The following is a 15,485-nucleotide window of genomic DNA, read 5'->3' as shown; positions in this document are numbered from 1 at the left end:
TTAACTAATGAGACGTGCATTGGATGTACCATCAGGTGCCTTGTACAATGCTCAAATGTTGCAGTGGCTTTCTCCAGTCCGGTAACTTCAGTGAAGAATTACGTGGCTTGAACCACAGGCAACTAGCCTTTGTTTATGTACCACTTTCAACTAGATACAGAGTGCAGAAGTCAGTCAATCGTGTATAAAAGGTAAATTAGCTTTACTTATTATCTTTTGGTTCAGGATGTATTGAACTATTAATTATGCAGCACAGATAGCCCTGTTGTACGTTACATTATGGTAATAGCTTTGCGGGTACTTAACAAAAAACCATCCTCCAGTTCCAAATGCGTTCAAGTTTTCATTGCTTAGAAAAAATGTAAACTGCCATAATAGTGCACAGTAGAAGGCAGAAAGATGATTCTGTCAGCTCGGTCCATGTGAAGAGGAACTAGCAGTGGGGTAATCAAATAAACACAATTATTAAAATATTCTGTTTGAAACCCAGAGGGGATATTTGCAGCTATTGACCTTTTTACAGCCAGATTTAGGTACACACATTCTACTGAATATTCTTTTTATACATATGTGCTAGTTTGCGTTTACTATATATTGGCAAAAACAGTTATAATTTTGAACAAATGGTAACAGCCACCTAGTATGGAATAAATGTTTCCAATTCCACAGATGATTTTGGGAAGAGCTAATGCTTGAACACGCGTATTTTTCATTTTGTCAGTGTATAAAAAGTGCAGACCTACTAAATTTGCGAAATGACACTGTCTAATAACTTGTGAAATATTTTTACATTTCTCAGTAATCTTTGATCTCCTGACCAGGAGAAAATATACTGATTGAGTTCTGTTGCTTTACTTGCTTGAATTCATTTTGCTCTGAACAGAATTAATTATATGGGCCTGCATCACTATTAAAGTTAATAATTATATGACTGGAAATCTTTTTTTCAAGACCAAAAGGTTTAATTGGTCGTACTGTATTTACTTGAATACAAGACAACCCTGAATATAAAACAGCCCCCCAATAATTAGGTTCTATATATGGAAAATTTATGAATTTGTTATAATTTTCCAGGTGTAGAATCTAATTATTGGAGGTTTGCCTTGAGTTTGTCCCCTACAGCAGGGAAAATTAAATCGGGGGGCGGGGGGGGTCAGGTTGCCCTCTTGTCCTCTGCCTCCTTCAACTTCTTCCCCTTACAGCCCCTTCCCCCCAGTCCTTTACTGTCACACCCAGCTCTCCCTGAACACATGGGATACATTCAGAGGAGTGGAAACATACGCTTTGTGATGCCTCGCAGGCAGCTCTATACCACTGCTGTTTTGTCCCTGGGGAAGTGCCTGCACATGCTCATCTGGACACGCTCATGGAAGTAACAAATAAACTTGAAAACACTGACATTGAAATAAGTCTACCTGTAGTAATTTGCATATAGTACCCATAAATTTAATTAATCCAGAATTGATACATTTTACCTTTTTTGAAAATGCTAAAAGTTTCAGCACAAGTACTCGATAAACATACTTTTAAGCAGCACATTTATACCTGCTTATATATAGCACAAATTAGGCATGATATTAGTCCCAAGCCAAAAAGCTTATTATTTGCCATATTGTTCATTAAGCTAGGCTCCAGCAGGGTCAACAGCATTTCAAGCTGTGGTAACCCCACAGCTCAACACTGCTTAGTGTGGTGGTCTTGTCACAAGTCCTGGGAAGCTTCAAAAATGTGTATATATAAATGAGGTGCAGGGCATCCTGGTCTGGCTCCACATTGTGAAGGGTGGGATCACACCAATCATATGCAGCAGGCTGAGAGAGGGGGCAACCGAGGGATTCTGGGTGAACTGTTTTGGGGTCCTGCTCAGTGATGTTTACCAAACATTTAAGCATGGTGAAGAAAAAGGAATCATTGGAAATGGGAAAGAAAGGCACAGCTCAGCTGTAAGAGTGAAGAGGAAGCTAGAATGTGTGCAGTGTAGTGGCTCACCATGACTTGGAAAAGAGTAGGTGTTGAGGGAGAGTGAGTTCAAGGGGCACTACTCTATATCTTATTCAGATGGACTGCAGTACATGTTATCAGCATGTTTGGTCAGTATGGCCCATGTGTTTTATAATCATGTGTAGTGTGTGCTATATTTAAACAACAGTATAGTTGGTTTCCATTACTGAGCACATGCTGCTTTCGGTAGCATTTTAATGATAGCATATTTAATGTGGTTTCCTTGTATGGGAATGCAAGATGAGAGGTGTCCTCCCCATGCTGATTGGGGGGGGAACCCTCATCTTGTATTCGAGTAAATATGGAAGCATGGTCAATTGAGAATATAACTACCTTGCAGTCTTAGCCACTGCCCTGGTCTTGCCCCCAACCTCTATATCATTCACATGCAAAATCCTTAGGTGCCTGCTTCCATGATACAGTGTGGGTTAATGCCCAAACTGCTCTAACTCAGGCTGGAATGCACCCATTTTGCAGCAAGGCTGCTGGTCACTCGGGATAACTGCAAGGTAAATGTTGCCCATTGCATGGCTGAAAAGTTAGAGAGGTGTTGGTACAGGAGAGAGGAAGTGAAGATGCTTAATGCCAATGTAGAGTTTGTTTCAGACGTCTATGTCCTTCCTACCTGTGGCCTTTTGAAAGGAAGGGCCCAGCCACAGGTGGATCTCGAATTTTGAAAAGGGGGGTGCAGATAGTACAATGCATCCTCACATGGAAAACCACACATTTTTCTCCAGCTAAAAATAAACTAGTAGCTTTACTAATATGCTTGGGGCCCAGCACTATACTAATCAGTTTAAGATTGAAGGAAAAACAACTACAACTTTATTGGAATTTGTTGAGAACAATCTGCAGGGCTGACTGGAGATAGGAGCTTCATTACCAGGAGCAGATGACAGCCTGCAGAACTGCAGAAGAAAGGGTAGCTTGATTGGCAGAACATCAAGACCATTAAAAAAAAGAGAGGGTCCTTAGCACCTGTGGCATGAAGAGTTTCAAAGGGATCAGTCAGATTACAATGAACTATGAAGTCAATTGACTCCCCAGCACTGCCTAACTAGAAGTGCTGCTCCCACCACAGGCACTTGGTGATCTCTTGTGGCCTCCTTTTGTAAGAGTATTTCCTAGCATCTTAGTCGCTTGGTTTTGATTTGCATTTTGTTCTTCCCTCCCTCCCAGCCTTGAAGACTTCTCTGTTACTACATTGCTTTTTCGTACTTGGCATTTAATCCAATCCTTAACAACAGTTATTCTAATAAAACAGTGCACTTTGTTATCCTGAGGATAAAACCTACAAAATATAGATGTCATAGATTTCATAGACATTAGGGCTGGAAGGGACCTCGGGAGATCATCGAGTCCAGCCCCCTGCCCAAAGGGCAGGAAGTCAGCTGGGGTCATAGGATCCCAGCAAGATAAGCATCCAATTTACTCTTGAAGGTGTTCAATGTAGGTGCTTGAACCACCTCCGCTGGCAGACTGTTCCAGACCTTGGGGGCTCGGACAGTAAAGAAATTCTTCCTTATGTCCAGCCTGAAACGGTCTTGCAGGAGTTTGTGTCCGTTCGACCTCATCATCCCTTGGGGCGCTCTGGTGAACAGACGTTCCCCCAGATCCTGGTGGTCACCCCTGATAAACTTATAGGTGGCCATCTTTCCTCCTTCTCCAGTAGGGTTCATGTGCTCAAGTTCCTGGACAGGATGCATTAACACAATACATAATACAGCAGTGCCTGCAGGTGGTTGCCGCTTGCCATCCTTCCCCCTTCTTGTTGCCAACACCGCCGGAGGCATCTGCAGGCGGTTGTTGATTGCTGCTGGCCGCCGCTGACAGGGGTGTCTGCTGGTGGTCGCTGACCACTGGTTGGTGTTTGCTCCCCTCAGCCATTGTTGCAGCTGTGGCCACCTGCAGGAGCTCTCCGCTCACTGCTGCTGCGCTCCCACCGCCACCATCGCCTGTGCCTGTGGGTGGTCGCCATGCCCCTCTAGCCTCTGGGTCATGCGTATTTCATGAGCAGCCCAACACCCTATCAACCCGGGTTCAAGCTCCCCTGCAACTTACGGATTAAACTAAACAGGATTTGGTTTAAAATGCCACCTTTTATAAGATTGGCTTAAAGGACAGTCCAATATGTGAGTATGGCAATGCACCACAGACTGCTGACTACCTCCTTTCATGTGCAGTACACCTGTGCATGCAGGATGAGGACCTGGCAAGCATGATCAACTGGCAAAGTTCTGAAATGACCCATTCTGAGGTATTTGAATGAATTAGAAGTTTTTATGATAGAAAACTTCATTTTAAGTAGAAAGTAATAATGTCTATATTCTCCTTTAAGTTTTCTCCCTCCACTCAAAACAGTTGAGAGCCAAGCAGGAAGCAGACTGTGGGGGCTGTACAAAAAAGCAGCAATGAAGCTCTGTAGGAGCAATCCCTCCCCTTCCCCTCTGCCACACACGTGCACATAACTACCTTTTACCTTGCTCTTGTACTGAACGATGGGTCCAGGTCCATGTGAGTAAGGGGGGTAGAGGGGGTGCTTTGCTAATGGAAGGAAGCAGAGTTGGATAACAGCTGGTCCTTTTTTTTTTTTTTTTAACACTATCTTTATTGGCATGACTAGGTATGCAGATCTACCTAGCTGAAATGTAGGGAAAGACAGCTGTCTCAAGTGTCTGGGAGAGGACACAGTGCACCCATGTGAGGTTAACTACTCTTTCAAATCTGATCCTTAGTCCTTTTCAATTGTTGACTGTTCCTGATCCCAAAGCAGGTTGCTACATAGGCATTTTTTTGTTTCTTTCCCCATGTTGCTCCGTATAATATGTCCCGTTAACCCAGCCAGCATACTCTTCATCGTGTGCATCCAATTCCAAGTAGCTAATGATGCTAAAAAGGTCCTAGAAACTCCAACTCCCTCTCCCTCTCCCTCTTTCTTGATCATGAGGAGAGGGACCTGGGGCCAGTAGCAGCATAACAGTTGAGTTGACATTGCTGCTTGTGGGGCTAGAAACCTGTAGATGACCTCAAGGGAGAACCCACTTTGACCATCCTATCCAGAAGTTCACGGAGCGTAGAACCTGGGTTTCTCTATCTCTTTCTCATGTATATCGCTACCAGTCACATGCTAAAGAAGAGGCAGATACTGATATTTGCAAAATCCATGCATGTTTTTGAATAAGTTTCCCTTTACTCCTGTATGCAAGATGGGAAGAGACAAACTGCCTGTTTAATATCTCTGGAATATTTTCCAAGCTGAATAATATGGGGGTGTCTTCACCTGGCGTGGAACATAGCCATCTCTGTAGGTGGGATGTGGAACTGGACTAGAAGTGCACAGTGTTTCCTGCGAGTTTAGGACAGGAGATAAAGAGTTACAGTATTCTGTTTAAAAAGTAGCTGCTTATGTTAATGAAATCTCTATTTGGGTAAATCACAAAATGTACTGCAAGTGTTTGATAAGAGGCTCTAGCAGACAAGGAGTTTTCAATAACCCCAAGCATTCAGGCTTTATAGCCATCTAAAAAAGATACCTCTGTCACAGTGCTGAAGTGTTTTGCCGCAAGCATCCCATGTCATGCAGCAGCCCACGTTTGACACTGTAGCTCCGGATGGGATGGCTGCGGGCACTGAACAAAGGTAATGTGCACATGTAGTCTCAGTACAAGGATTTGAGCTCCGATTCATGAAAGCTTATGCACCTTATTAACAGGCGTGTCATTTGCAGATCAAGCGAATTGATTCTTCTGCTCCATTTAGCACTGGTGAGGCCTTACGTAGGGCTCAGAATTGGGTACAGCACTCCACACTGCAAGCAAGATGTGGACTAATTGGAAAGAGTCCAGTGGAGAGCAGGAAAAATTAAGGGCCTGGGAAGCGAGACTTATAAAGAAAGGCTTATAAATGTAGCCTCTGCCAGTGTTCCCTTTGTATGGCTCTGAAATCATGTCTTCGATGATCATGACGTTAGGACCCAAACTAAACTTCTCATCATCCAGACTGTTGTCATCCCTACCTTGTTGCAGCTGGGGAGGAGCCCAAGGTCCACAAACTAGCCCCTTGTGGGCTGCATGCAGGCCATGGGCCACCAGTTGAACATTGGATGCCCCTGAGTTAGTTTAGAAGGTGCATCTCAACTCTGCTTTCTGTTTGACTTCCAACTAACACAGCTAGCTACCTCTGTTCAGGGATTTAAATGTTCTATCCTTACTGACTCAGGCACCAAACTAAAGAAAAGGGAATGGGAGAGAAGGAAAAAGTGAAATTTGCCTCAATTTAAAAATGTCTTTGAGAATGTAGGTAGTGCCAGCCACATATTTGAAGTTTTCTCTTTATAGATGAATGGATTATTCTGCCATTGTAAGAATGAATCATAAAGTAGCTAATAATGTCCTACAAACTTTTTTCAGTCATTTTTAGAAGTCTAACCATAACTTGTAATCAACCCAGCCAAGTGGATTAGCAGCTGAGCAACAGGTTGATAGGATTAGTACAATTTAGGAGCATTTTAGGAAATCTCCTTGGGATAACATAGTTCCTGGGCAAGGAAAGTAGGAGCAGGTTTTATAGCTTTCCACTATTTCAAGATGGATTCTTGCTAGCCAAGACATAGAATAGTTTTGACAGTGGTTTCTAAGCAGGTGGTTTCCTTGGCCAAGCCTTGAGAGAGCAGATCTTTTCCTGGCATAAACTGTTATTTCTTTTAAGTCTGCAGTGAAATGACAAGATTTTACACTGCTTGAGGAACTATGCTGCAGTATATGAGTAAAGGGTCTGGGTTCAGTCTGTGGTCACTAGCAATGGGTGGTGACATGGGGGACCACTGTGTAACACAAAACATCTTCCTCTTATCGATTTCCGTGTTCTCGTTAGTCATACATAGAGATCTTCATGAAGACTGTGGTTTTCCTCTTGACCTCCATGGACAGAACAGCAACGCCTAGTTCACTGCAGACCAGCTGACACACTTGTACCCTTTCCTGTGTCCCAATATTATTGTATTTGAGTAGTCTTGATCATGGTAGAGGCAAGCATTATTTCTTCAGCAGTTAATTTGTTTCTTGAGACTGAGAAACTATCATCTCGGTACTATACCCTAGCTTCCTGACCCTCGATCACGGTCCATTGCATTCATTACAGTTTAAATGTCTGCTTCTAACCATGTTGACATTTATTGCACATATACGTTGCTTTTAAACATAACATACTTTTTCTTTAAAAAGTGAGATTTTCAAATCTAGCTTGCTACCACAATACATGACATTTTTCCCATTATATAATTTGCTTAGTTTCAGTGTGGATAAGAAGGCATCTTTAATATAATATCTTTAATATAATTACCAGGGATCCTGGTTTTCTCCGTTTAAAAAAAAAAAAAAAAAAATCAAAAGGTCTCTGAAAAATCCAAAACTCTCTTTAACCCCCCCCCCAATTATCTGATTAAAAACGCCAAATCTGTGTTTTTACCCAATTACAATGAAACACCACTGAGCATGTATGTGTGTATTGGTTGAACACAATGTTTTATTGATATATTTACAACTTTAAAGCAGTTTGGAAGCCTACCAGTGCCTCAATCACTATAATAAAATAAATTCTAAATCCCTATATATCTTGGCATTTGATTTTGGTTTCTCATGGAAAATCAAAGCTCCCTCTGCCGCCTTCACTCACCAGGATGCAGGTCCAGCTGTGGCTGGTGCTGAGCTGCAGCTAGACCTGCTGCTTTGTGGTGCTGAGCAGCCCTGATATGTCGGTGCCCCTTGCTCCCCTGCCAGTGTCACCCGCACCCTTCTGCTCTACCCTTGCCCACCCTGCCAGCTCTTCCCACAGTTCCCATCCCAGCCCTGCTGGCGCCCCTCATTCCTGACCTGCAGCCCCATGCCCCTCCCCAATCATGCCGGAGGGGAGCCTCCAGTTGCCCCCAGGTCCTACTTACCCCAAAGGCTGTAGGAGGCAAAGTGAGTCTGAGCCAGGCTGGTCTCAGATTCTCGGGGCCTACCCCCACCCCCTCTGGACAGGTTTTGCACTCTTTTTGCAGGCTGGAAGAGAGATGCTTGCAAAAGGGGAAGCCCACAGTTTCCTGCTTCAAAGGGGAGAATCCACATTTTTCTTTTTTAAAGGGGAAAAAGAAATTGCATTTTTCCACAGGACACAACAACCCCAGATCCCTAATAAGTTACACACAAATGGAAGAAAATTAGCACTGTAGATGCATCTTCAGTAACTGTGCAACTGTAGTTCTGTGAAACAGTCGCAAGATCTTTTCTTGCAGGTCCTTGATCATAGCCTTCTCAGTGTTGAGGCACCATCTGGTGGCCTGTTGAGATCCACTGGCAATCTTTAATGTAACCAGAACTTAATTGATTTTCCGAAGTTCTGAGATGGTTTGGCAGTGCTGTAATTGAGGATTGCCCCGACTTCCTCAGTTAAGTTAGGCAGCAAGCTCTGACTGTGTAGGATGTAGGGATCCTGATATCTTAACAGAATTAAATAGAAGATCTGCAAGCCAAAAAATGGAAGAGCACAGTAGTGTGAGGGAATGCATTTTTATAACATGTTAAGGGTAAGTTTTTTATAAAATGCTCTGTATGTTCTGAACATACATAAATCCTCTGAAACAACCGTTGCATTTCTAAAACTTGACTAGATAAGTTTGAAGTCATAACTGAGCATTTCCACGGGCTTTTAAATTAATTAATAATGATTATGTAACAAATATTTTTGTTTTAATTTGTCTGCCCTTCCCTCCCCTCCCCTCCTCATTTTTTCCTTGTAACAAATGCATTTTAAGGACTTGTCATTTGCCTGGCTGGGGTGAGAAAAAGCGTGTCTAGGCTCATAAAGTTTTACTTTATGATGTTTTTAAATGTCCTCTTATTGTTCCAGGTGAAGAGAATAATCTACAGTATTGAAGTATGAGTGCTGATGCCAATCAGGGGGTGATCACAACTCCTCCCCCTCCCAGCATGCTTCACAAGGAGAGGTATTTTGACCGCATCAATGAAAATGACCCAGAGTACCTCCGGGAGAGGAACATGTCTCCTGATTTAAGGCAAGACTTCAACATGATGGAGCAAAGGAAGAGGGTCACTCAGATACTGCAGAGTCCAGTGAGTAGGATTAAGAAAACAAAAGAAACTAAAGATATTTTTCTTCCTTTCCAAACTAATATTTGAGTTATTTAAAAATAATAATAATAAGCTTCAGTCTGCATCACAACTAACAGGGATTTCTTGGGGCCATGAAACTTTTCACAAGAGCAATCAATAGACAGTTTATACAACATCTTGTTTGCATAGGTTTTTGTGTGTGTGAATAAACAGCCCCTTATTGGAAGTGTTGGTTTTTCTACTGATGTTTCATGGGGTTATGCTTCATTACAGTTGTACAATAGCAGCTAGCTGGTTGCAGGGGCTTGATCAGAACAAGAGCAGGGACGAGACTGAAGAAGTCATTGGCCAAATGTGAATAAATTGGAACATTTACGTGGAGATCTGCTTTCTTCTTTTATTTTGAATACTTGATTTAGCAGTTGCATCAGAAATGCTCTTAATTCGAAAGATTCAGAGCTTTAAAACTGCACTGTCTGGGTTTGTTTACAACTAGACTGCTTTCTCATATATGTGGAAGGAGCATTGTGTGCACAGTAAAAAAATTCATGCACATCTCATACAAATTCAGTAATTGCACATCTATTACGTAAGGGTGCTAATTTCATCAGGAGCCCTGGGAAGAACGAGTGTCTCCATACCCCCTGCCCTTCCGAAGGAGCTAGTCTGAACCCCAAATATTATGTAAATTATCTTATTAAGCATGTTTGAAAATCTGTGACACCTGAAAATAGTAGAGCTGCCAAAGTATTCTGAATCTTTCTTGTCCTTTTCCTTGAATCAGTTTTGTTTCGAATCATTGTCTCTTCTCTTCTGTTCTCCCATAATTTGGGGTCTTTACATGCAATTTCTTGACATTTTCCCTATATAACAAGATTGCAAACAGCTGTTAGTAATCACCCGATTATACACGCCCAGGAATAATAGGATTGTTCACTAAAGTGTTATCTTGGAGCGCCTTTTAGATTCTGCATATCGCTTTCAGTCTACATAATGAATACCCTGTGACTCAGGAATGTATTATATGCAAGTCACTTTGTGGAACTTGAGTTTTATATCAAACTTTTTTACTATTCAGAAAATCCTCTAAGGGAGTATTGCATGGTGCATTAAACACGCTGCTTTTTGTTCGGGAAAACAACTCGGTTCCAAATGATAAGAATTGGACTGTAACCTGTAGTAATCAATTATTCACAGACAAGAGGAAGTAGATGTTATAAATTCTCAAATAAACAGAGTGAACGCCATATACACACACACGCCCCCCCCCTTTAATTTGAAAGGGAGACGACGAAATGCATTAGATTACACAGGCTTGATTTTTTTTTTAGACATAATGTTCTTTTATTAATCTAAAGCCAGGGAAAGTGTGGAATCTTACAGGTTCAACTGTCCCTAGCATACTGGAGTGAAAAACTACATTTGTCTAGTCCACCAACCAGTTCTCATATGCTGTGGTTGCATGGGATGCTGAGAGCAGTAGAATGGATTGAGGAGGTGGTTCCCCCAAATTTAACTTTTTTCCATCAAGAATTGGAGGCCAAAACACCTTCATCAGCCCCCTGCTGCGAGAGGAGCTGAGTCCAGCAGTTTCAGCCAGCACCATTTGGAGCTGCCAGTGTTTTAAAAGTTTCAAATCATAAGAATAAAATACTTTGGAATATCAGCTTGGGCCTGGAGCCTTGTAGATATGTAGCAACTGCCAAAAAGAAAACTGGCAGGCACTTTCTTTTGGTGATCAGGCCCAAATGAGTAGTTGTGCTTGAGTGGCATCCATCGCCAGAATATCCTTTCTTTGATTCCCTGCTCCACTGTTGAAATAGAGGATGTTTAGAGGTTTCTGCTACAATTCCTCCTTTGAGGAAATGAATTTTTTTTTAATATAGTGTCCAGAAGAAAGAATGTCCCTGAGGCAAATTTCATCAAATGTAGAGACATTTGTTGCATCATTTTGTACAGGGGCTAGATGAAGTGGAGATGGTGGACAAATGCCTCAACTGTGGGGTCTTAGTTTCAAATTATTTTGAGACAGAAGTGAAAACAATTTACTCGGTTGTTTCTTGGCCTCTTCTGAACAATTTGTCAGCATTGCAAAGTACCAGAAAGCTGCTCTCTTGGCAATCTGTTTGGTATAGGTTTCAGCTTTGGATAACATTTGAGGTACATTGGTAGCATTATTTGACAGGCATGCACAAAAGCTTGCTGGTATTTGGTTCATATCTGGCTGGTCCTGTGTCATAAATACTAAGTTGGCTGGTCCTGTGTCATAAATACTAAGGCATTCACAAAAGAGTATTACTTTTAAAGACCAGTTTTGTCACAGGTGTCATTTAACCTGATTTTAGTATGTCAGAATTTTATTATATTATCTTCAGAACTGAACAATGTAATCTTTGACGTATCTGTTGAGGTCAGAGCTGAAAGGCTTTTCCCTCCTGCCCAGAACGGGGCAGAACCATTTGGTTTTGCTGAGTTGTACATTTATTTGTTACTTAAAGACTGTGCTGTATTTGGGAGGTCTGGTTGAGGAGCTCCGAGCTCCTCAAGGGACAAAACCTTCCTGCAGAAATCCACAGGCTAGGTGGCCTTCTGCTTGGAGAGTTCACAGTTAATTTAAAATAATCCTATTGGCAGATTCATTTCAGAAGAAGTGAGTGAAGTCTCTGGGGTGCTGACTACATTGTCGTGTGTGTGTGTATGTGTGTAAGCAATCTAGTATGTGTGTGCTTCAGCCCTGATGTGAAATCTGTGTGTGCCATCACAATGGAAGTATTGAACAACAGCAAAGGAAAGCTGTCTGCTTGTCTGCCATTCGTTCCAACAAAGATCAGCAGCCAACTCTACAGGTGTATTGACCAGATCCAAATAGCAGCGACTAATGGCATTGTGTAAAGTTGCCATGTGCCTTTCGTGGCTGGTGAAACACAATGCTAATACTCAACCATGCACAGAGCAAGAGCTCTGCCTCTTCCCACTTAGACAGTATTCAAGACACCAGCATTGGAGACAACTGGCCTCACAAAGTGCTACCTGATACTCAGTTTCCCTTTCCTATCTCAAACCATTTAAAGGTTTTGAAAAGCCATTTCCCCTAGGGAAACTCAGATGTAATGTCCTAGACCTGGCTGATCCAATTTTAAAATATGGCACAGAAACGGTAGTGATCATTTTTTTAAATGTATTATTGTCAGTGCTTCTGGATAGTTTTTTCCTATTAATACATAATAAGCAAGCGTCTTTCCTCATTTTTCTGGATTGTTGAACATGTGATTGTCAGCCATAAGTTACTGCTTGTTTTATTTTTGAGAGTTGGCAGGAAGGTGCAGCAATCTCTAGAGATGGTTCTGCACTTTTAGAACTGTCATCTGTTCTCTTCCCCGTTTTATTCAACAGCTATGCCAAGCTCCTAACAGAGACTGCAAGACACCACTAGCTTAAATGCCAGAATTGTGCCGTTGACAGAATGCAGACATCTTTTGCCAGCTATTGTGCTTGAATTAAATTCTCTTCTGAATGAAGACAAGCTGACTCCACCTGTATCCAGGCAATACTGAGATGAGGCTATTCAGCACAAGGAAAGAAACACTTAGCAATGATAATTTGACAGTGGGTATTGGTACCACCGTCATCAAAATTGAATACATCATGGTTTCTTCAGTGATCCTCATTATACTGGTGTACCACGGAGCAACAGTAGCAAAAACTGTCATCGCAGGCTAGGTACAGACATTCAAAAAGCCTGAGGCAGAATCAATCTAAGTTTTATGTGGTTTTCTGTAAGCATACATATAGTTTAGATCGGTAGCAAACAGAACACAGACGTCTTTTGGTGCGGAGGGGGAAAATCTTAGGCCGGCTTCTGCCATTTTTAAACCAATCTGTCTACCAAACTTCTGTTCTGTTACGGGTGTAAAGCAGTTTCCCATCACTTACAGCAGTAAAAGTATAATTTCTGTACCTGGCCTCATAATTTTGTTTTGTTAAGAGACTGCCTTGGTATGTCAATGCATAGAAATTGCAATGCTCAGTAAAATGTGCAGTAATAGTAGAGAGATCTCATTGGTTGATTACTTGCACTAAAGGACCTGGTCTTATTGGTAACAGGAAATTAGGGATTAAGTAAATGACTGTTTGGACTGCATTTTGGAGTATGGTGGAGTTTTTTACATCACTGCATTGGAAGGGAAGCTGCAGTTTGGAGGAACTACACTTTAGAGCAGCTCAGTGAAGTGGATAAGTTTGTGTATTACCAGAAGTTTAGTCATGAGGATACATTTTAAGAATTGATCAGAACCTACAAACCATTATAATTAGCACCTTGATGATCTACTTCAGATCATTAGAATAAAATAGAGCCATCAGGTCTAGTTAATGCATTTGATTTAGTCTTTTACAAGGTCAGGAAGAATAAGTGGAACGAGTGGAGTTCCAGCTGGGGTGATGAGTCAAACTGCAGGAATATATGTGAGCATAAAATTGCCTGACTCCATGGAATATGTAATAAAGGGGTTTGTGCTTAGGAGGAATAAGTGACTAGTTGTTGTCATCTGTCAGGACTGCAAATCTACACTTACTTTCCCCCATGCTAGAGGGAGAGGATTATTCTGGGTTTTTTAAACTGTGCAGGGAGTTTGTTTGCACAGTTTTTTGTGGTGTTTTGCTTTAATTTTCTGTTGGATAAAGAAAATGGTTATCAAAACACTCCAAACACGAAGGACTACCCCGGAGCCTTCTCCAGTTTTAGCCTATCTGTACTGCCAGGGCCTCTCTCTTTCTCAGATGTCCTAAATGTTAAAAGCCTGTTTCCATCTTGCATGCTGCCTTGTATCTTTTCACTGCAATCTGGAGTCATGACCAGGGAAGAGGTAAAAGTGACCTGCCTGTTCTACTTCTCCCTTGCCCCCCAGTTGAGCTGCTTAGAGATTGCTTACTTTCAAACGCTTGTAGAAAGCCTGGGTCTCCAGCCCTACAAATGCCCTGGTTTACTCTGTCTCCTATCAAACAAACCAGCACACCTGTTTTTGCACTGTTGTTCCCTTTCTGGTGTTCCCTTTTCGTTGAAGTCTTCCAGTCTTCTTTCCAGGGATCTGCGAGGTAGCTTCAGCATTCAAACTGCTCTTCCCCGCAGAGGCACACGAGTGCTCCTAGTCCTTTCACTGGGATTCCCTTTCCTTCTAGTTCTTCCAGGCGGCCTCCATGCCCAGGCTTCCCACTTGATAGGCTTCTGCTTTCTGCAAAGCCCTCAGTTGATGCTTATTCCTTGGGTGACCCCTGCTTTTTATCACCTACCCTCCTCTTAGCTGGGCTGGTTTCAGATCATCTGCTCCCATCATGTGACACTGGATATCATTTGGTGAAGATGAGCCCTAAACCCCGTGGGATGTCCCACTGAGCATTTCAGGGAAATATTTAGGATGCCTTAGAAGCTTAAAACATAAATCTTTGAGACATCCCACCGGGAGCAAGGCTGCTTCATAAAGACAATATGCAGACATGTATATCTTGAGGATCCAAGAATTCCAGGTATCTAACATCTGTCTTCACGCCAGATGGGTAAAGAAAGAAACTCGGGTTCTTGTCCTGTCTTATGATGCCTCTGCCTCTTTTTCTATCATGTTATGTTACAACTGCGTCTAACTTGTCCATTATTACTGCTGATATCTCTTTCTACAAGTCACATTGAACTGTAGTTTTCAACTATTTTCATGTTAGGGTAATTTTTTTTCAAACTGTTCCTTTATTTCCCTCCCCCACCAGCCATATTTGTGTCTTCTCTACACACTTTCATATTTCTCTCTTTCACAAGTGTCTGCAACTCCTCCAAACTTGGTATAATCATTAACTTGGTGTTATGCTCTTTACAGCATTATTGCAGATAATAAAAGAAAACTAAATTCCTTCCCCTAATGTGATGTTTCTCCTTGTGTCTGCATACCATGCTTATATTCCTTTTAGACTGAAAACAGTCATTTATTAAGATGTAGATCCAAACCAGTTTGAAATAATTTTGAAGGCAGGTGTTTGAGAGGTAGTGAAGGTAACTCAACTCAAATGTATTACATCTCATACTTTGTTTTCATATGCCACTTTTATAACCATCAAGAAAGAAAAAGGAATCGGATTTATTTAGGTAGATCTGATTTTTCACAAAATCTGATTGGATATTGCTTATGGATCCATTATCCTCAAAGCCTCTAATAACAAATTACTTTTTTATATTTGTTGCATTATTTCAGTACCAGTAGAAGTCAGGTATGCAGCTTTTGCCAGGGAGGGAGGGATTGATGGTAGGTACTACATTTACTTTCTCTGGCTTCCACTATGTGCCAAATTTCACCACTTTTTCAAGTGATGTAATACCTGTGTTTGTAC

At 41.8% G+C, this 15,485-nt stretch overlaps 1 protein-coding gene across 7 annotated transcripts in view; it reads left to right on the top strand.

Moving 5' to 3' along the window:
* The window catches only part of ADD3 (adducin 3), a 168,035-nt gene that overhangs the window by 122,408 nt on the left and 30,142 nt on the right, over positions 1–15,485 (top strand). For all 7 annotated transcript variants that reach the window (XM_019555788.1, XM_019555787.1, XM_019555792.1 and 4 more), the window contains one exon: positions 8,890–9,113. In XM_019555788.1, coding sequence (XP_019411333.1) covers positions 8,919–9,113 — 195 coding nt within the window. In that variant the 5' untranslated portion in view covers positions 8,890–8,918. The remainder of the gene's footprint in view (positions 1–8,889; positions 9,114–15,485) is intronic.

Source organism: Crocodylus porosus, unplaced genomic scaffold (assembly GCF_001723895.1).
Source record: "Crocodylus porosus isolate Cpor-Errol unplaced genomic scaffold, CroPor_comp1, whole genome shotgun sequence".
NCBI classification, from domain to species: Eukaryota; Metazoa; Chordata; order Crocodylia; family Crocodylidae; genus Crocodylus; species Crocodylus porosus.
The sequence above is the reverse complement of the archived record's forward strand: the minus strand, read 5'-3'. Positions and strand labels throughout refer to the sequence as shown.